At 34.8% G+C, this 20,506-nt stretch overlaps 4 protein-coding genes across 4 annotated transcripts; 1 reads left to right on the plus strand and 3 right to left on the minus strand.

The window, feature by feature from the left end:
- Positions 1 to 1,619: 1,619 nt before the first annotated feature.
- On the minus strand, positions 1,620 to 3,761 carry LOC125186916 (glutamyl-tRNA(Gln) amidotransferase subunit C, chloroplastic/mitochondrial-like). The gene is made up of 5 exons (XM_048083405.2): positions 3,539 to 3,761; positions 3,395 to 3,435; positions 2,171 to 2,226; positions 1,879 to 1,930; positions 1,620 to 1,804 (listed from the first exon to the last, which is right to left on the minus strand). Exons 1-5 carry the CDS (start codon positions 3,716 to 3,718, stop codon positions 1,726 to 1,728), a joined length of 408 nt encoding a protein of 135 aa, XP_047939362.1. The 5' UTR covers positions 3,719 to 3,761; the 3' UTR covers positions 1,620 to 1,725.
- Positions 3,762 to 4,682: 921 nt separating this feature from the next.
- On the plus strand, positions 4,683 to 7,246 carry LOC125186915 (serine/threonine-protein kinase Aurora-1). The gene is made up of 9 exons (XM_048083404.2): positions 4,683 to 4,819; positions 5,300 to 5,416; positions 5,652 to 5,798; positions 5,879 to 5,974; positions 6,112 to 6,207; positions 6,296 to 6,392; positions 6,547 to 6,664; positions 6,755 to 6,827; positions 6,926 to 7,246. Exons 1-9 carry the CDS (start codon positions 4,784 to 4,786, stop codon positions 7,025 to 7,027), a joined length of 882 nt encoding a protein of 293 aa, XP_047939361.1. The 5' UTR covers positions 4,683 to 4,783; the 3' UTR covers positions 7,028 to 7,246.
- A 342-nt stretch (positions 7,247 to 7,588) lies between these two features.
- Positions 7,589 to 12,685, minus strand: LOC125186914 (ATP-dependent 6-phosphofructokinase 6-like). The gene is made up of 14 exons (XM_048083403.2): positions 12,242 to 12,685; positions 11,422 to 11,468; positions 11,290 to 11,329; positions 10,738 to 10,800; positions 10,512 to 10,649; positions 9,968 to 10,126; positions 9,813 to 9,866; positions 9,645 to 9,713; positions 9,140 to 9,269; positions 8,575 to 8,828; positions 8,384 to 8,432; positions 8,159 to 8,313; positions 7,912 to 8,029; positions 7,589 to 7,775 (listed from the first exon to the last, which is right to left on the minus strand). Exons 1-14 carry the CDS (start codon positions 12,341 to 12,343, stop codon positions 7,714 to 7,716), a joined length of 1,440 nt encoding a protein of 479 aa, XP_047939360.1. The 5' UTR covers positions 12,344 to 12,685; the 3' UTR covers positions 7,589 to 7,713.
- A 2,094-nt stretch (positions 12,686 to 14,779) lies between these two features.
- Positions 14,780 to 19,602, minus strand: LOC125186545 (uncharacterized). Its single transcript, XM_048082926.2, has 10 exons — positions 19,369 to 19,602; positions 18,679 to 18,761; positions 18,492 to 18,569; positions 18,030 to 18,142; positions 17,872 to 17,937; positions 16,900 to 17,001; positions 16,285 to 16,816; positions 15,829 to 16,034; positions 15,572 to 15,735; positions 14,780 to 15,176 (listed from the first exon to the last, which is right to left on the minus strand). The coding sequence occupies exons 1-10, from the start codon at positions 19,518 to 19,520 to the stop codon at positions 15,041 to 15,043; spliced, it is 1,632 nt and encodes a 543-aa protein (XP_047938883.1). The 5' UTR covers positions 19,521 to 19,602; the 3' UTR covers positions 14,780 to 15,040.
- Positions 19,603 to 20,506: the final 904 nt, after the last annotated feature.

The raw sequence follows: 20,506 nt of genomic DNA on the forward strand, positions 1-20,506 counted from the left end.
AACAAAAGGAGCTGTAAATTCATTGGCTTTGCATGTTTTGACCAAATTAATTTGAAGAGCATGAATGTAAATTCGAAGTGCAAACGAATCAAGCAGAGCGAGCTAATTTGGGTAGATTGGAAGTTCCAAGTTTTATTCCAATTTTGATTGATGTAATTATGATTACGTTATGTGAATTATATTGAAACCGCTTGTGTGTTTGTGTGTGTTGTGTCAAGGAAAAGAATCAGTTAGGATCCACTTCTATTCAAATTTTGATTATATTTAAATTAGATCAAGTTAAGTAAAATATGACCTTTGGAATTTTGATATAAGAATCTTCATAGTTGGGCAATGCACCTATTATAGCCTCCCTGCATCACATCCTGAGTTAGTCTTTGATTCATCTAGATCAAATTTCTACCATTTTTCAAACAGATTTCGTTACCTATTATCAAATACTTGAGGAACATCATCGCGCAAATTCTCACCTTCAGTATGTGTACATACCACGGAAGCAGATGAATTACAAATAGGAAAACAAAATTTCAAGGCTATCAATACCAGTTTTTCACATAATGATTGAAGAAAATAATAACCAATTCTTTTTAGTTTGTTCTAAACAACTGAAAGATTCAACTTCATACAGCAATGTTGAATTTTGCCATATATGCCGGGCTGTAAATGAGTCGACTTGGGCTGGGCCGGGCTAGTACTTTGTTTTTCAAATCAACTAAACTGCTATTAAGGTTTGGATACAATTGAGAAATGAGAGGGTAAAGTTGCAAGGAAAGGATCTTATATTTGAACTTCTTAACATAGTTCTAGCATTTATTGAAATTTCTTATACTACGTATTTTGTTCTGCCGATTGAAGACCATAATTATTTGTCTATTTCTAGTGTTAAGCCAATTCGTAATCGAATTATGAACTAGTCAAACGTCCTACTATCTGAGTTTAGAGATCAAATTCAAGGTGAAAATATCCAATTCCTCAACCTAAAACTTTATAATTAATTAATATATGGAAAATATATTCTAATTGAATAAGTATTTCCTTGATTTGATTTTCCATAATCTTCAATTTATTTCCTTCACTATTCTTGCCATATTTTCATTCTTAATTTCTTCTTCTCCAACTCCAACTAATTGATTTCTCCATTCCAACACTAGTATATATAGACACACGCAGAACAAATTCTAGCATTAAAAAAATTATGGCTATCGTTTCTGTTATGTACATATGTTATTTTCGTATTACTTCTCTAATATTGTTTCCAGAGGCAGATCTAGGGCCCTTTGAAGAACTTAATAATCATTAGGATTTAGGACTGAGCTAGAAAATGCCTTGTTCGCCTCTTCCGTTTTTATATATGTTACTACTAGTATTTTTCAATTTTGCCATAAGGAATTGTATAGCTTAGTATAATTAAATTGTCACTTTATAAAGTAACGGGCTTCGATTTTTGTACTCAAATTTTTTTTATAGTACTACTACTATTTATATTGGTGCACATGAAAAGAGATAAGATAGACACCTCATGCATCCAAATTCATACAATCTACCTCCAACACTACATTTGATCAAGCAAATCACGATCACACACAAAAAAACGCACAACACACAGTAAAACACTCAAATCATAAAAGCAAATTACTTGAAGAGAGAGACTAATATACTCCATCAAAATGTCCGGCATAAATGATTAACAGAAGAGAAAAGTCAGTTGGTTGGAACACAACTATATTATTCCTCCTTATTTAAGACCTTTGGAACTTTGATATAAGAATCTTCATAGTTGGGCACTGCACCTATTATAGCATCCCTGCATCACATCCACACTCAGCTTTTTATTCATATAGATTAAATTTCTACTATTTTCTAAACGGATTTTGTTACCTATTATCAAATACTTGAGGAACATCATCACGCAAATTGTCACCTTCGGTATCTGTACATACCACGGAAGCAAATAAATTGGAAATAGGAAAACAAAATTTCGAGGCTATCAACATCAGTTTTTCACATAATGATTGAAGAAAATATTTAACAATTCTTTTTTATTTAAGTTCATAGAGACCAAAAACACATGGAGTATGAAGAGGAGCAGTGTAACAACAATTTACTGTATTCATAAAACATCATGTAGGAGCAGAAAGACAGTTAAAATGTTTAGCAAGTTTTCGGTAACCTGCTCTCAGGGCTGGTTCGATGCTCTGAAGGTCCACAGCCTGAAGCTGCCCAAACCTGTTTCGAATTTCACAATGTCACATTGCAATACTTGTTTAGTAGACAATGAAACGCTTGTAGAAACCATATGAAGCTAAGTGAATAAAGAATCCACAGCATTAGCAATGGCAAAAATCTCATCTCAAAACATGGGAAGATCTATATTGTAACCGATAATATCACTGTTTGTTCCAACATATCTTCTTGTTTAGCATACTGGAAGCATGAACATAGGAAACCTACCTTGTAAGATACTATAACATATAGTTACAAGAACTATCCTCTGAAGTCTGAAATATGGAAGGGAGAAATGGAACAAAGACATGCTTCTAGAGGATGTTAAGCAGCTGACTGGATCTCCTACGATACTTGTGTTGTGTAATAAGACCTAATGGGATGTGATTATGCTAATGCTTCAAACATTGCTAATAAACACAATCTTAATGATATAATAGATCCATAGCTTTAACATTACCAAAACATCAGACAAAAAAAGGGAAGAAATAGATTTATAGTCACTCGACTACAGCACTTTTTATTCTAATAAATGTTGTTGTCTAATACCAGATGACGGAATTTAGAAAAAAAAAAGGAAGCACTAAAGGGTGCAAAAGAAACTGATAACTATTCTTAACATGACCTTCAACAGCTTATTGGATCTCCTATGACTACTCGTGTTGTTAACGAAAATCATCGTAGGAATACTTAGCTAATTTTCCAATTTTGCAACAAACTTGGAAAATTCCATATTGAAACAAGAGGCTCCACTAATCCTTCTTCTCGACAACATTTCCAAACCAAACACAATAGCAAAGTTATAGAAACCACTGTATACGTCAAGTTGCAGCACCACAACTTTGGATCTTATACAATTCTATTGTAGTTGAACATCATACGATGTGTACAACATAAGTGGTAGCATTATACTCTCATGAAATTACATACTACCAGAATGAAATACACGAAAATCACGTGAAATGAAATTGCTAGCAAACTCAGAAGACTACAAAAGCATAATGAGTTCCACTCAATCACTTTGTAAGTAGATTTGTAACGATACACACACACAAACATGCATCAATACACATTATCCATACAAAACTATACATTATCCGCCGTACTAGCTCAGCAACACACAAACACAGAACAAAATACATAATAAACTGCGTTTCCAGGGAGAGCGTACCAGTCTACCACTTGCCGAATTTTGGGAGCAAATTCCTCGACCTATAAAATAAAATACGAAATCAAATAAGTAAACAGATAAATAAAACAATCAGCAGCTGAATTCACATTGGAAACAGACAGAATCCGAAACGAAAATTCATACTTGCTTCGGTGTGAGAGAAATCCGAGCTTTCTCAGCCAAACTCGGAACATCCGGCGGCTCGAGGCTATACTTGGCCGCATAAAACCGCTTTTTCGATTGAAATGCTTTCGGAAAAGCGCTGCTCCTGAAGCTGAACAACTGCGGATTAGCTCGGAGGAGCATAATCGCTCTGCTACCCATTTTCACGATAAGAAATGACGAATCTCTCTCTCTCTCTCTCTCTCAACGTAGTGGGCTTTAATTTTATACCCATGAAATAGGCCCATTTTGACCACTTTCTATTTAAAATGTTTTGGCAGAATAATTTTTTGATTAAACTATACATGAAAGCTTTTACATAATGAAATTTTGAGATGAGTGATTGGGTTTTATTCTTACTTCTTTAATATTAAAAATAAAATAAGAGGTTTTGGAGAGATACAATTATCTTGATATATTGTGTTAATTTTCGATACAACTTATAAAAACAATAATAGTATTGAATACGAACTAAGTGTGAGTGAAATTATCATATCCAAATAAATATGTTGAAATTTTTACACAATTATCATATCCAATAATACTATACTATTTACACAATTATCATATCCAAATAAATATGTTGAAATTTTTTCATTAATTACTTGTATATGGATGTTCTTTCTAGTTTGTATATGGAAATAGTATAGTGAAATCTATCACTTGATATTGTAGAATTTGTAAATTCATTGCTCCTAGGCTTAGATCCACATTGTAATATAAATAATTCATATGTTAATGAGTTTTATTTATTGTGATTATTTGTGTTTATTTAGTACTCCACTTACTAACAAATCCAACTTCACACTATCTCTCAATAAATCGTTATCCATAATATTGAATCGAAAGTGGATCTTTGATAGTAAACTCAACTGCATCTTACTATTAACAACCTTAATCAAACAAACTAAATAATAAATTCAAAGTATTTCCAATCTTAAAATCCAACCAATTATCTAATAAAGAAAAAGGAGAAAAATAAATAAAGGCCCGAGCCCGGGCCCGGTGTAGGACGCTCTTCTTTGAATTTTAAAGTTATTTATTTAATGCATTATTTGAAAAGCGTTTCCAGCGGCAAGGCCACATGTATATATGACCGTTGCTATATTACGCCAATAAAAACCAAAAACGGTTCTCTCATTTCTCTGCAAATTTGAAAATCATTTTTGCAGCATTCGCGTCTCTCTCTCACGCCAACTGTGCGAGCTGTGTGTGTGTTTTCCGGAGATGGCGATCGCGGCAGAGTCTCAACAAGATCACAAGGTAGGCGACTAAAACCTCTGTTCGTAAAATTTTGAAATTAATTTAGGGTTGATGGATGATTTTTGGTCCAGTAATTGAAAATTCTATAAGATCATTCCATCATTCATTTTCATCATTACGTTTTTGTTTTTGTTTTTGTGTTTTTTCATTGAATTTGGTTTTTAAAATGCAATTGCACATGAAATTATCCATGTTTTGATTTTTCAATATTTTTTAATAGAAAGAAAGGAAATTTCAATTCTGAATTCGTAAATCTTAACAATTACAAAGAAATTCAGGTGTATAATAGAAAAATTCCGATGGTAAAACCTCTGTAATTAGGGATGTAGAATCTTTTTTTCTGTCTTTGCTGCTATGATCGGAGAAGGGGGATATCATGTGGCTCACCATGTCTGCATTGTGTTTTCGTACCTCAATCTGTAGATTTTTATTGTTTTCGATATGCTTGAATATGTTAAAGAAATTTCCCCTTTTCTACAGAATTCTTCAGAGAGCACAGCAGCTGAGAGAAAGAAATGGACCCTAAACGACTTTGAAATCGGAAAGCCTCTCGGCCGAGGGAAGTTTGGGCATGTATATCTTGCTAGAGAAAAGAGGGTCAGTGCTGTTTAAATCAATAATCTTTTGTATTTGTAGAGCATAGATCTTGCTTACTCTGATCAGTACCTAGATTCAAGTTATTTCACTCTGATATGCAGCCCTTGATGTGTTGTGATCAATAGCTTTTAGAGTATAAACTAAATTGGAAAGATAAATTGGCTGCTTCTGATGGAGTACTTACTACCTACTTGGGCTTAGAACTCAAATTATGTTTCAATGTTGTTTGAAGCAGAGCAACCATGTTATCGCACTGAAGGTCTTGTTTAAGAGCCAGCTTAAAGAGTCTCAGGTCGAGCACCAGCTTCGTCGTGAAGTGGAGATACAGAGTCATCTTCGACACCCCAACATTCTACGGCTATATGGTTACTTCTACGATCAGGTATAGAGCATTCCCATAGTTTGCTATGCCTTGGAATTAAACCCATGGCTGGGCTTGAAATGTGAGATCATTAACTGCAGAAACGAGTTTACTTGATTCTGGAATATGCTGCCAAGGGAGAGCTCTACAAGGAGTTGCAGAAGTGCAAATATTTTAGTGAAAGACGCGCTGCAACAGTGAGTGATCGATCCTCTCATTTTCTTACCCTCTTTTATGAACTGAGATCAGATAAATGCACCATTTAGGCTTTATGTTTTTATGACTTGTCTTGAATAAATATAGTTTCTGATTGCACTTTGCCAACATGTTACAGTATATTGCATCATTAGCCCGAGCACTCATATATTGCCATGGGAAGCATGTCATACACCGAGACATCAAACCTGAGAACCTTTTGGTCGGAGCTCAGGTAACTATCGCACTCTGTTTGGTTGATTGAAAGAACCAGTCTGTAGTCTTTCGCTTTTGAGTTTTGACACTTGTGTTTCCAATTTCAGGGTGAGCTCAAAATTGCAGATTTTGGCTGGTCTGTCCACACATTTAATCGTAGGAGGACCATGTGCGGCACTCTTGACTATCTTCCACCTGAGATGGGTAAGCTATCTGACATTTATGCAAGATTTGGATAAGTAGGCGAATAGATGAATTCGAGCACACCTAATATGAAGCCACTCTGCAAAACAAGTCTTTTTCCTCCCAAGTATTTCCAGATCGGTTATTGAATAATAATGCCAAACGTTTAACGCAGTGGAGAGTGTGGAGCATGATGCGAATGTAGATATATGGAGTCTTGGTATTCTGTGTTACGAGTTTCTCTACGGATTGCCCCCATTTGAAGCAAAAGAACACGCAGACACATACAGAAGGTAAAAAAAAACCCCGATCTTAGCACACTCCATTTCGTCTATGAATTTCACATATTAATCTGCAAAGCTTGTGTTGTTTGTTCTGTGAAGGATTATCCAGGTGGATTTAAAATTCCCTCCAAAGCCAATAGTTTCTTCAGCTGCTAAAGATCTAATTAGTCAGGTAAAACTTAGCCCACACATGCCTAGCCTATATCAAGCTTTCTGCTATGGGTCTGAGTTCATCGAATTCATATCTACCGATCTTTATAAAATCTGCAGATGCTCGTCAAGGATTCTTCGAAGCGTCTGCCTTTGCACAAACTGCTAGAGCATCCATGGATTGTGCAGAATGCCGATCCATCTGGTGTTTACAGGGGTTGATTGATACACATGGTTATGCCTTGATTAGATCATTTCACTGTAGATTATATCAATCTCTGTTGTGTTAAATGTAGATGAGAGTGATATAATATGCATTCTCTCTCCTATATGCATATTTTGGTGCAGTAATCAGCATTAGCTGCCATTAAACAATTACCTGATTGAATGTAATGCTTCTTATTATTGGCAATAATTTACAATTCTTTTGTGGGAGTTCAATTTTTTGTTACCTTTCTTCCATTGATGTGAATACTTACATGCACAATAATAACATCTCAAATAGTTGAATTTGATGAATGAATGTTTGTGAAAAACAATGTTATGGGTTATATGCTATATTTGAGGCGCACATTTTCCACAATAAAAATGGAAGAATGATTACTCATTACAGATTTGTGAATGTGCAGATAAAATAAATAATATGCTTCCTCCATTATGATGCCTGCTGCATTGCTCTCTCTCTCTCACACACACACACACACAATTATAAACCAGCATTAGCTGCTAATTCCACAACTATACACTTAATGCGAATGCTAATTCAGCATAAAACAAGACAAGTAACACACAAAAGACCTTAACTATATAGCTTCAAGGACCTCAACTTATTACTACAAAGCAATAAATGTACAATGTATTTTGAGTCCCAAATGTTCAATAAATAAACAACTTCAACAGATTGTTATTCACGGCTTCAGGCTGAGGCATCCTAATAGACCGGTGACCTTGTCATTTGTTCCTAGTTGACCTGATCAATCCGATATTATAGTACATAACTCATACGTTGAGATGTGGAACAAAATATTATTTTTTTGTTGGCTGGCAACAGGAAGTAGTCGAGAATCAAGTGTTTTCTGTTCCGTTTATACCGGAGTCTGTATTACCTGCATTCATAAGACTGGGGCATTTCGGTCCCAGAAAGCTTGGTTGATTAGTGGAAGATAGAAGCCTTGCCCACATCCTGTCTGTTATGACGACCTTGTTTTGCTTTTCAATGATACGCTGCACAAAACAGACATTTTCCATCACATTCGTATAGATGATGGATCAGGACATACAAGTCCAGATTGTTTTTGAACTCTGTTTTGAAATATAATCAATCATCATATTTATTTACTAAAAATCACTTACATTGAAGGGAATGTATGTATGACGGCCATTAACAAGCCCGCTTGTGAAGCCTGTATATCCTGCCATTGCCCCATGAACTGCGCTTTGAGCAAGGAGTGTGCAGTAAACGTTGTCGGATGCATTGCTAGGAATGGCACGGATCATGTAAGTTGGATCTGCATGTTATCAAGTTTAGTGGGACTATCTTAACAAAGGATATGATGAATTCAATACAAGTATTCTGACCTATATATTTTAGAGTAATTGGCATTTTGGTTTGCTTTGCAAAATGGTCCTGTCAAAAGAGAAAAGTAGCTTAACAGATTTTTTTGACAAAGAAAAACATGATTCTCGTACTGTGAATGATGCTAACTTTTAGTGATATTATACATGGAAGAAAGAGTCGCCACCAAAAATAGCATCGATGTAACCTGTACCTTTATTCTTTGAGCAATCCACAACCCGACATCCTGAAGTAGCTTGTTTCCTGAAGCATCTTCTTCATTTTTGGTAGGAAGAAGCTCCTGTCCTGCTCCTTCAGCAACAACAATGACCATGTGCCCATTTTCTTTGAGCTTTTTCTCTATATATTCAAAAAGCCCCCCTTTTCCTTCAAGATAGAAAGGCGATTCTGGAATCAAACAGCAGTCCACATCTCGGCTCGCCAGAGTAGCATGCATTGCAATAAAACCTGCAGAATAAATCTGACAATTTTAGAAGGAAGTATAAATTGGGCCACCATAAAAAGAAAGTAAGAAACTACAGGGGAGCAGATTGTAAAAATCATTTCACAGAATAATAACTTTGCTAGGGGCTCCTGTTTTTGTTTGTAATGGACCTTATCCATTTTTATGCTTATACGATATACATCTTTGTTGCTTTACATAGTAAATGGCATCTGAATTATTGCAGGAAGACCTCTCTAGACTATGGTTGAATTATAAAGTGCAGCCCTTTACATCATAACGTTTCTGATTTTTCAGTTGTATAGACTCATCTTACCACTATAGCGACCCATTAGTTTCACCATGCCAATTCCATTCTCTGCACTACCTGCTTCAACATGTGCAGCATTAATGGCACGCTGAGCTTCTTCTACAGCAGTATCAAAACCAAATGACCTGTCAATAACCTGATAATAGAAGCCAGAGGGATCTAGTTAGAAATGAAAAGGAATAATGGTTGGTTGCATGTATAGAAAGAAATCACAAGAAATAGATGCAGTGTCCCTGTGATAAAAAGTGAGGGGTGATATATTCAACACAAAATAAGTTATACGGAGTACAATCTTTTTGCAAGTGAAATTCCTAGTTGATTGAAACTCATGGAAGACGACAGATCCTCCATGCAGACCCGAAGGTTAGGTTGCTCTTAGGAGGTGCATGTGAAATACTAACAGACTTCATTCCTCACATTTAACCATGTAATTTGATAGTAAGAAAAATCAATAAGAAGAACAAGGTAAAAACAGTCCATCTAATAAGAAGTAATGACTGAATACTGATACCGGAATGTCATTGTCAATTGTCTTGGGAATACCAGCAACAGCAACTTTTAGACCACGCTTTCTGATTTCCTGCAGAACAAATTATACATATGCTAAGCTCAAGAACACATGCACTGGGAGAATGGAAAAGTGGCTACAACAGTTAAGTCTTTTCCCTTGTAACAATACCTCATAGATCACATTTGCTCCTCTTAGAGTGCCATCTCCTCCAATAATATAAACCTGAGCCAGTAATACTGCTCAACTGAGCTAAAATATGCAGTTTATTTAAAGAAATCTTAGATTCTTGCTGTGCCAACTGTCAAGTACAAGGTGACACATACCTGATTAATTCCACGGTCCTGAATGCTGTCAACAATCTTCGTGGTATCATGGCCACCTCGAGAAGATCCAATGATTGTCCCACCACGCTTATGTATGTCATTGCAAAGCTTTGGGGTCAAAGTAATTGTATTCTTTGAATAAAAACCCCTGTAGCCTCCCTAAGAAAAGAGATGCCACCATTGTCAGATTACAAATTCGTAAATACAATTAATTAACCTAAATAAAGAAACTGCCATGACGAAAATATGAGACTTTAGTACTTTCCTTAACCAGCATGTTTGATGAAGAAAGGAAGATGCATTGCATAAATTGATGATTAAATCCATTGCATTTAACATGTGATGTATGTCTAAAAGGTTAAAGGTACATGCTCTCGAAACAGAAACCAGGCATAGAGATATATCAGGCATTCTAAAACAAACTCTCCTGGGATACAAAGAAGAGGCAGACAGGTCTTGACCAGTTTTCAAAATTTAAAATGCAAGTGGTGAAACCTAAAAATAAATTGTAAAGATGCAATAAATTCATGAACGGCCAACTTACATCTATTCCTAGGACTTTGCTGACACCATACATATAATCAAGGCTGTGCACAATTTCTCTGATCACCGTGTTTAGTCCAGGACATAGACCACCACATGTCACAATACAAGCATGTACATCATCTGGTGCAAAATAGACCTGCAGACATCAGTGAACATATACCATATTTAACTTTAAAATTCCTATTAAATGAATGAAAAAAAGGAAAAGAAAAGTTTTGATTTGCCTGTTGACGAGGTCCAGCTCTCCGAAAATGTATCCCTCTTGGAGTATCCTTGTGAACAACAATCTGTTAAAATACATTAAGCATACATGAATGCATCATACGAATGAATTGCTCTGATTTTGCACAGAAGGCTATCGTACGTTTATGTCAAAACTCAAAAAGGATGAATATCACTATAGTACAAAACATATTGCTCCCAGTCACGTGAAATCAATGATAAGCAAGCAGCCCAAGGACACAATATTTTCAAAGATTACATTTTTAGTGGAAACTAAAATTCAATTATGATGCCTTTTAAGACTTTTACTCCAGTCCTGGAGAACATAAAACAAAATCAACTTCAGTTCCAAACTTTAGGACCCTTTTCTAGTGTGGTAGTTTTTGTGTATAATATAGTGTTACCTACAGGTGCCTTACCATTTCAGCCTTATAGCAGCAAAGGAGCACATGCTTTTTGCTTATATTCATTAACCAGAACCAGAGTTAAAGACAAACCACAAAGAACAAATACAACTCCCTGATTTATGATCCTGGCTGCATAATAGATCATACCTTTTCAGGGACACTGTCATCCATGTCAACAAAGTATTGCCTGGAACCAGAAGTAGAGCACAGATTATTAATAACTATCAACATATAATGCTGCGAGAAAGAACCAGATCCAAAGAAGAAAATTCAACTCACTTAACCACTGAGTATGCGGGATTGGAGCGGAGGGGATTTGGATAAGTCTGCAACAAATGTTCAAGCACAAAAGTAAATAATTGAAAGAAACGGAACACAAACTAATTTAGAGCAAAAGGTTCAAAACAATATTTGAATCATTGACACCCGTAGGACTCCTACCATCTTCTACATATCCTAAAAGAGACTGTATAAACAAAACCATGGCAGTAAAAGTACTACTTTTATATAGTACATATTTTTCACTTTTCTCTTCCCGATCAGGGGAGACTTCTCACCTCAAGTATGCTATGTTCATGAGAATTATTTAACGAACATAAAAATTCCAGATAAAGCCTTGACTGTGGAATTAAAAACTAATCAAGTTCAGCAGCTAATTCCTTAAAAGTTAAGTTAAAAAAGGATAGTTTGATAAAAAAAAAACACATTTGAGGGGCACATGTACCAGAACAATTATTTCATATTTACTGATAAGTGTTAAATAAGATAAGACTTTTGCCAAGGAAAGAATCAGTTAGGATCCACTTTTCTTTATTATCCCAGCAATCAATATTTTGTATATCATTCACATTGTAATGCAAAATACACATGCAAACTGAAGCTAATCCACATAACTCTATGTTTCCTAATCTTAGATGCACACATATTTCAAAAATGTATACTTGGTGCATCTAAACATCATTTAAGCAAAACACCTCATGTATCCAGATTCACACAATCTCCCTCCCACACTACAATTGATCAAACAAATCACGATCACACAAAAAAAGCGAACGTCACGATCACACAGTAAAACTCTTAAATCATAAAAGCAAATCACCTGAAGATCGGAAATGTAATCGGAGAAATGAGGCACATCTTGGAGAACGTATCCGAACTCTCCTGGAACCTCCTTCATCTGAAAATTACTCTGCGACCCCATAATCTAGCGAGAATTCACCCGATCACAAAAAAACGAATCGACGAAAACAGTATATCAGAATTTTCACAAGCGGAATTATCCGATTAAAGGTGATCGAAAGTGGAATTTCAAAAATTGAAAATTAATCCCTTGACATCAGGAGCTTAATTGTCAAATTCTTCCAGAAAAACTTATTAATAAACAGGTGGCGCCACTTCGCACGCTTGATTGAGCTGCGCTTTCCACAGTTGATGGTTTGAGCTCGTGTACGATGAGCGAAGCGTGAGGTACCACTTGTTATGCGAAGTTGAATTGTGTGGTGTGAAGCATGGAAGATTCTCGTCAACTCTGATTCCGTTGAAATTTGGAAATTGATAACTTTTTATCATTGGTTTATAATAACGGTGACGTATTTATTATATTTGCGATAAATGGAAATAAATATTTAGGTAGTTTTCAGGTTGTTTTTGTTTTTTCTATTTTCGTAAAGGTAGTTGTTTTCTGTCATATTCTAATTTTTTTTCAAAATAAAGTTTTGTGTACCCTTATTTTGTGAATTAATATAAAAATATAAATAACTGTGAGAATAAAATATAGTGAGACGTCTTAAGAAAATGGATCAAATTAAATAGTGTGTTAGAAAATGAAGAGTTGAGTTTGTTTGATTTGAATTTTAATAGTAGATGATTAAATCGACATTACTTAAAGGTATTAAAGTACTTACTCGAATCTTATTTATGATTCGTATGAAATCAGTTTCGTGTTTGAATTTAATTGGACATTTAAAGTATTCAAGTAATATATTGATTATTATGCACATCATATATTCAAATTGAGGTGAAAAAGAGAAATGATTGTTTGCGAATTGCGAATATGTATTGTTAATTATAAATCAAAAAGGTGACATTCCACTTTATGGAATATGAACACACAACAAATCAAAATAAAATTGATTGCAATGTTGCGATTTTCTTACATTTCTAAATATGTTTTGCATATAATCATATACTCACATTCTTTATTTGCATATTAGCATATACCGAGATCAAAATAATCGCTTCTTCTCAACTTTAAGAAAATCCTTTTTTTGGTTGTATTTATTTATAAAAAGGCATTATAACGCCTATAAAGTGGAGTTCAACTATAATAATTTTTAAAAAAAAGTATATATCGAAAGTATAATTCAACTGTAATAATTATCTTGTTTATTCACTAATACGTAGAATCATTTATATTGTTTTTGTCTTCAATATGTTGATGAGATAATAACAGAATATGCGAAGATGCTGATGCACATAATTAATAATGTTCTCTTAACCATTTAACTATGTCGTTTTATGCACATGTTAACGGCTTATCACTAAAATAAAATATACTATTACTATAAGTCAAGTGCCAAATCAATAATGGACTATATAAAGCTAGTGATTAACCAATCAATAAACTTGCATGAGCTGTCGCGCACGCCCACAAATTATTTTATTGTGTGTGACGAGATGAATTACTTCTACCATTTTTCTTCCTTCGTTCTATAGTAATAGATGCGTTTCTTTTTGACACGTGATTTAAAAAAAAAATATGTCAAGTATAGTAAAAATAAAGTAAGAAATAAAAAAGGTGGAGAAATAAAAAGAGAATATAGTATGAGTAAAGAAAAGAAATGTGTTGACCTTTGCTATAAAAGAAAATGACTCTACTATAATGTATCGTAATAAAATAGCAAAATAACTCCACTATTATGGAACAGTGGGAATAGTATATTTGTAAATAGTCCGTTTCTAACATCACACAATAATAACTCTAGTTAATCTCCAAAATAAGGTAAAGAAAAATGAGCAAAAAGAGATGAAGAGAAAAGATAATGAAAGTAGTATTAGTGGATTTTCATAGAGTTTTTAACGAAAGGGAATTTCATTTATTGAAAACATTATGAGACTATGGTAATTCTTGAATTGTGATTTGCACTACCTCGGTTTTGGGATGAAGTTGCTACATCGCGTGATTGGTGGCAACTCCAAATATCAAATTTAGTGAGTATTCTAATCCTTATAGGCCGGCGGTAAGATAGGTCAACTCTCGACCCAACTTGAATACGCCACTAGTCTAGACCATGGCATCCATCCTTCATGGTCTAGCAGTAGCATGATCAACCCTCCGGCCCACGCAAATACATACATTTCTCATGGTCTAGCAGTAGGATGATCAACCCTCCGGCCCACTCAAATACATACATTTCTCATGGTCCGGCAGTAGGATCTAACTTCGGGTTGAAAAGTCTTACCAGCATGATCTAACTTCGGGTTTAGTTAAAAAATTCACGCAAAAAGCATCATTTTTCCAATGGTACATCAAAAATATAATCCAGATATTTGTACTACGAAGAAAGCTCAATATTTATGGGAGTATATTTGAACTGAGCCTCAAAAATATATGTAAGCACCAAATCAAGACATAATATAATGAAATGAAATTATATAACTAAATACTATATTATTCATTATACATATGTAAAAGTATACCACTCCTATATCACAATCTATAAGTTCCATCTACACCATCATCCAAAGTTGTCCAAACACTTTTTTTCTGTGAACCATTATACGACACATAGTTATCTGCACGAAAGATTTGCCGAGAAAAGCAAGAGTTTCATAGGATCTATACCTCACCAGGAAATACCTACTTTATACCTACTTTTGGCATTTGACACTGCTGTTTCTAGAGCTTCTCGTCCACCACTTGTGAGCTCCTCAGCCCCCAGAATGCCTGAGGCCTCATTTTCTTCTTTGTAGCGGAGAAGTACCAACCCATTTGCGATCCACACATTATACATTCAGCAACTGACCATGCGTAACTGCAGCCACAGGACAGATAAGATCTCAAGCACCAAAAACAGATTATGTCTCAACAAATGCACAAAATTTTCATTGTTTACACTGAAAGAGGTCTTAAGAGACTAAAACTAGTAAGAACTGGATATATAATTGAATGTTTTGATTTAAAGTTAAAATACTATTGTGTTCTAGATGAAAATTGAGAAATATCAGCACTTCAGCAAATGTCTCAACAAATATTGAGATCCAAAGTGAAAAAATTGGGTATTGTTCAGGTGGCAATATGTTTTCAGCCTGCATTGAGTAACTTAAATAAGTGATGAAAACAAGTTGTTTTTGCAACAAAAAGAAATACTTAGTACACAATCCTCAAATCATGTAGTATCTGAACTGCTAAAAGTAGATGAAATTTTACCCTGGAAACCAGCTATATTCTTTTACTGGAGGCCCTGTGACTGCTATTCCATCTGTCTTGGTGAGAGTTATCACTTCGTGCACGTAGCCATTCGGATTAGCAAAAGCACCAAGTGGGCCATCACTAGACATCACTAACATGTTACTTCTCTTTGCAATAAGGGTCTACACATATACAAAAAAAGTCATTTTGTCTGTACAAGGACCTCTAATTCACATATATGAAAACATCTATCAAGAGATACTTTCCAAAATTACCTGACAAGTTTTACAACGCATTTTGTCGAAACTTTCCAGCAACTCAATCTCTTTCCGCAATCTATAAGTTGTTCCATCAATCTCCAGGAGTTCTTGCCTTGCTATATCAGATATTGGAATTCTACTAGCAATATGAAATGAAAGAAGATCTGGTTTCATCACAAGGCTGTCCAAGTTTGGGGATTTAACAACCTGTTTCCAGCGGTCTGCAAATATTTAAGTCCAAAAACATCAAACCAAATTTAGTGTCAATATCATCCAATTCAAATTGGTAAAGATGCAATCTTTCTATTCTACCCGAAAGAAAAAGCAAACAAACATGCCCCAAGCATAGGTCACCACTCACCACTATAGATTTTGATATTAAAACAAAATATTACTCCCGTCTCCTGCTACTATTGCCTATGCATAGTAAATGTATTAAGATTCACAGAGTAGAAAAAGATACCACTTTACCTGCTGCCTTCCTAGCAAGTACATAGGAGTCATACATGCTATAGACCCAACTGGGCCAGAAGGCTCTTGAAACATCACGAAATGAAGCTATGGAGTGCTTTCCCCATCCTGCCTTTTTAGAATGTTGCATGTATGAAAATGGCATCTTCCTAACTCCAGGATTGCCATCATCATTCTCCTTGTTGAGTCCTAACCACACTGGTCTTGTATGGTTATCTAAGGGAGACCTTTCTGATTGGCATTCATAAAATCGCTCAGATCTTTCATCGTCGCTGCTTATGGATTCGTCATATACCTCAGAGCGATTAGAAGATACAAGAGCATAATGATGCAGCCTTCTTTCTGTTGCTGAAAGTTCACTTTCAAAACTTCCCTCTGACATTACATCAGAATCATTTCCTTCCTCACAGCTGTGACGAGTAGATGGCACACTATTTGCCTGAGAATTTCTTAATGGAGCCAGTTTACCAACAGCTTCCCGAGGTGTTCTTAATGGCACATCTTCCTGGATGATATGAACCTCTCCACAAAGCTGTTCAGAAACAGAAGCATAATATGAAGTTAACAGCAAGAAGACAAACATACAAGCATGATTTAATTTCTTATAGTACCTACCGATCCTTCTACATCAACCCAACGACGCTTCAGGCGAAAGCGCTGCTGTCCTCGGGCAACAATATTTATAGAGCCATCTTCCAGTTTCTTATATTGCCGAATCTGTCATTAAGACACAGAGAATTATTCACAAAATACAATCAAGAAAAAACTATAGCTGAAGGTCTCTACTATGTTTATAAACAGATAAAAGAAATTGAATAAATTTGTGTTGTGTCAGCTGCTCAGCACAATGCATAGACTAGAACACAATCAACTTGAGAAATGTAAACTATGGCCAGCTATAGGTGTGGGCTTGACCTCAACTTTTACTCACACCACAGCTTGCCCACATTGGACATGAGTTAAATAGTGCAATGCCTTAGACCCACGGGGGTGAAAGCAGCAGTACAAAGGAACAATGGAATCCACCAAGTTGCTATACGGGTCCACTGAGCCCACCTAAATATCCTTAAAACATAAGTTTTTTCATCCTACGCTTGTCATTACAAGTATGTTATAGGACCAATAAGAAACATTTATTTTTGAGATTATAATTTAAACAGTAAAACATGTGAGCAAAATATCAACAATACCATAGCATCATACAAATTTAAATGAGAACATTTAAGGGACAGATAAAAGGTTGTGATCAGCCTAGTTAGTGGCGGCCTTCAAGAGATCACCCACATTTGGTTCTACAGATCTAGTAGATGGATGGACTAACAGGTAACAGCTATTAATCTCACTAGAGTTTCCCGCATATGTATACTAGTATATGTACATTGTACATTATAACTAGTTATTAATTTAAAGCCTCGATGTTATTTAGTTTATTGCATATGGTATCTTCTAATAAAAATACCAACTAATATATTACAAACATGGAGCAGTATTCACCATGAGATATAAATGACCACATAGGAATATATGTATCAATCATTCACAAATCACAATCAAATAGAAGAATAAACAAAGGGTTGCACTTCGTACCTCTGCAGTAGTGCCAATTGCTGAAAGCTTTACCCTGCCACTGTTGGGATCCTTGTACACACGAACCTAAAGGCAAACCCGACATAAGGATAATAAGACTAAATTTTGTCCATGAAACACTTGTTTGTAAGCAACAGGAGGAAATAAATTGCACGTACCACACCAATTGTATAACGAGCATCAGCTTGTCCCATTGCTCTCTCAACACCAGCTATAAAATTAGGAATGACTACTCTAAGGGGTAGTATTGCCTCAGGAAATAAAACAACACCTGTAAAGAGAGGTAAAACAATATAATTCAGAAGTCAAATATATAAAGGTGTATATAAGTAGTTATATTGGCTTGACAGTTGATACACCCAAAAAAAAGTATGTGCTCCCCTTTGAGATGTAAGCAAGTCCTTAATATACACAAAATAGGCACACCACACAGTTTCTGATAAAAAAAAAAGTGAAAACTTTAGCATTGAGAGTGAGCTAGCATCTGCCAGTGAAGGTAATGTACATAATATCCAAGTGAACAATTTAACCAGAAAATTGACATCTGAATATTTCATAAAGCAGATAACTAAAAAACAGGTGACTAGTAACAATACTTCACTTTACATAGAATAAAGTACCTTCAAGATAATACAGGGGAAGGGTGAGCACAGCACCACCATCCAAAAATGCCATCCTACTGTGAGTGTCTTCAACGACTGATATGAAATGATTAGTTAGTGAGTCAGAGATAGAGCATCTCACTTTTTGTTTGTCAAGAACACTGTATGAAAAAATTGAAAAGGAATAGAGCAAAAAGTGGCCTACCACCAAGATAGGAATGCAAGGTAACTATGGAGGTATCATATGTATAGTCAGTAGATGCAGAAGCTCCTGCAGAAACACGACGACTACAAAAGGCCAATGGGAAGAAAAATGATTGGTTAGTTGAGCATCAATTATCGCGCTATATATCATTAATTCTGCAATTCATTTGTATACGAATTGCAGAATACCAACATCTACAAAAACAGAAAATCGAAGCATTACTCAAGTGCTTAAACGGCAGCTACGACATGAACCGAAAAATTCTCTCCAATTAGCTTAGCCTCAAAGAACCGCCATATCAATCCTAACTATTCAAAGTTTCAACTTTCAACTTTCAACTTGCTAATTTCCAGATCCAATGCATTCAACACATAGATTATACACACATGCAACAACAAGCAACACGACTTCTACATAATTACATCTATTTCCGACCACTCACATAGCTGCATGTACATGCATTAACAACACATACAGACAATTAAAAGTTTATCGGCTTAAAAAACCCTAAGTCCAGCACCGCCAATTCCAACCTTCGACAGAAACTCGCAAAATAAGAGAGCAAAAAAATAGCTCTCATCCAAATTTCACCCCAAACCGAACGGCAAAGCAACCAGAATCGGTAAAAAAAAAACAGCAAAAAATGAAGAAAAAAAAATCTCGCGTAACAGAAATAGATCGAATACTGACTACTCTTCGTCGGACGAATCGTCGTCGTCCACTTCTTCGACTTCCAATTCCTCGAATTCGAGCTCCATAATCTGCTCGATCTGTAGCCTCTCGCTCTCCGAAATCGAGTCGTTTGCCATCGGATTAGCCTCTATCCAGCTCCGATTGTTCATGCTAGTTTTTGAGGAGCGAGAGTGCGGGAAAAATAAAATAAAATGGGAATTTTGCGTTTGATCTGATGCAACTGTAAATTGTGGTAGAATTACTAGTTTAATGTCCATATATATATTGTCATATTTCCATTTTTAATATCAATATATATATTACAGATATATATTTTTTGGTCAGCATATTCTCTCACTCTATCTTAACATTATTATTTTTTGTCTTTATCTTAACTTTGATTCTAGTATATAAAAGATAAAAGAATCCTAGTACTATATCTTATTAATTTACAAATTCTATGGATAAATAGAATAAGCTAAGTCTACTTTAGTTTAATCAACATTAATATTAATTTTGTTTATTGTAAATTGGCGTGAACTTACTAAGTTAATCGATTTCTAGTCAATTATTGATTAATTTCATAATTTTATAAAACAATCGATTATATTATAATTTTAATATTTTCCAAGAGCCCCATAATTTTTGGATTTGAGTATAGATATGTAACTATGATATTGTAAACAGAAAAATTACTATGTGAATAAAACGTTCAAACTACTTAAACGAATTTAATACATCTAATCAAATAATACATATTTAGTATTTTACTCGTGAACGCATGTTCAAATATTTTCGTTGTGTGACAATTCGTAAATACGTTAGTACTACTATGTAGTTTGTCGTTTTAAAATTATGGAATTGGCCATAAATTAATCAAACTTACCGAATTTTTGAGCATTTTATCATTTTTTATACTCAACTTTACTAATTACATTGTCTTTAAAATTATTACTGCTATGTACCATTATCTCAGTCTTTTGCTAAATAATTTATATTTTTTTAGACGTCCTAAGATAAATGAGTTATTTTTTTTAACATTCTTTTTTTAATTTTTTATTTTTTACTTTATTCTCTCTCTTACTTTATTCGTTTACTAATAGAAAGTTTCAGAAATTTAGTGCCGAAAAAAATACATTTAGTAAGGGACGGAGGA

Source organism: Salvia hispanica, chromosome 5 (assembly GCF_029641045.1).
Source record: "Salvia hispanica isolate PSC_SH4W2 chromosome 5, Shi_PSC_v1, whole genome shotgun sequence".
Lineage (NCBI taxonomy): Eukaryota > Viridiplantae > Streptophyta > Magnoliopsida > Lamiales > Lamiaceae > Salvia > Salvia hispanica.

What these genes read in the sequence shown, in the direction of transcription:
- LOC125186915 (XM_048083404.2), top strand. Translation starts at nt 4,784, where the DNA reads ATGGCGATCGCGGCAGAGTCTCAACAAGATCACAAG. An exon ending in CACGCAGACACATACAGAAG is followed by an intron (nt 6,665 to 6,754) that starts GTAAAAAAAAAC and finishes TGTTCTGTGAAG; the next exon opens with GATTATCCAGGTGGATTTAA. An exon ending in CTAAAGATCTAATTAGTCAG is followed by an intron (nt 6,828 to 6,925) that starts GTAAAACTTAGC and finishes TAAAATCTGCAG; the next exon opens with ATGCTCGTCAAGGATTCTTC.
- LOC125186545 (XM_048082926.2), bottom strand. Translation starts at nt 19,520, where the DNA reads ATGAACAATCGGAGCTGGATAGAGGCTAATCCGATGGCAAACGACTCG. An exon ending in CTCGTTATACAATTGGTGTG is followed by an intron (nt 17,938 to 18,029) that starts GTACGTGCAATT and finishes GTTTGCCTTTAG; the next exon opens with GTTCGTGTGTACAAGGATCC. An exon ending in TGCGTTGTAAAACTTGTCAG is followed by an intron (nt 15,736 to 15,828) that starts GTAATTTTGGAA and finishes GTATATGTGTAG; the next exon opens with ACCCTTATTGCAAAGAGAAG.
- LOC125186916 (XM_048083405.2), bottom strand. Translation starts at nt 3,718, where the DNA reads ATGGGTAGCAGAGCGATTATGCTCCTCCGAGCTAATCCGCAGTTGTTC. An exon ending in ATTCGGCAAGTGGTAGACTG is followed by an intron (nt 2,227 to 3,394) that starts GTACGCTCTCCC and finishes AATTCGAAACAG; the next exon opens with GTTTGGGCAGCTTCAGGCTG. An exon ending in CCTCAAGTATTTGATAATAG is followed by an intron (nt 1,805 to 1,878) that starts GTAACAAAATCC and finishes GATGTGATGCAG; the next exon opens with GGATGCTATAATAGGTGCAG.
- LOC125186914 (XM_048083403.2), bottom strand. Translation starts at nt 12,343, where the DNA reads ATGGGGTCGCAGAGTAATTTTCAGATGAAGGAGGTTCCAGGAGAGTTC. An exon ending in GGATTGCTCAAAGAATAAAG is followed by an intron (nt 8,433 to 8,574) that starts GTACAGGTTACA and finishes CTCTTTTGACAG; the next exon opens with GACCATTTTGCAAAGCAAAC. An exon ending in CCCCAGTCTTATGAATGCAG is followed by an intron (nt 7,776 to 7,911) that starts GTAATACAGACT and finishes CGGATTGATCAG; the next exon opens with GTCAACTAGGAACAAATGAC.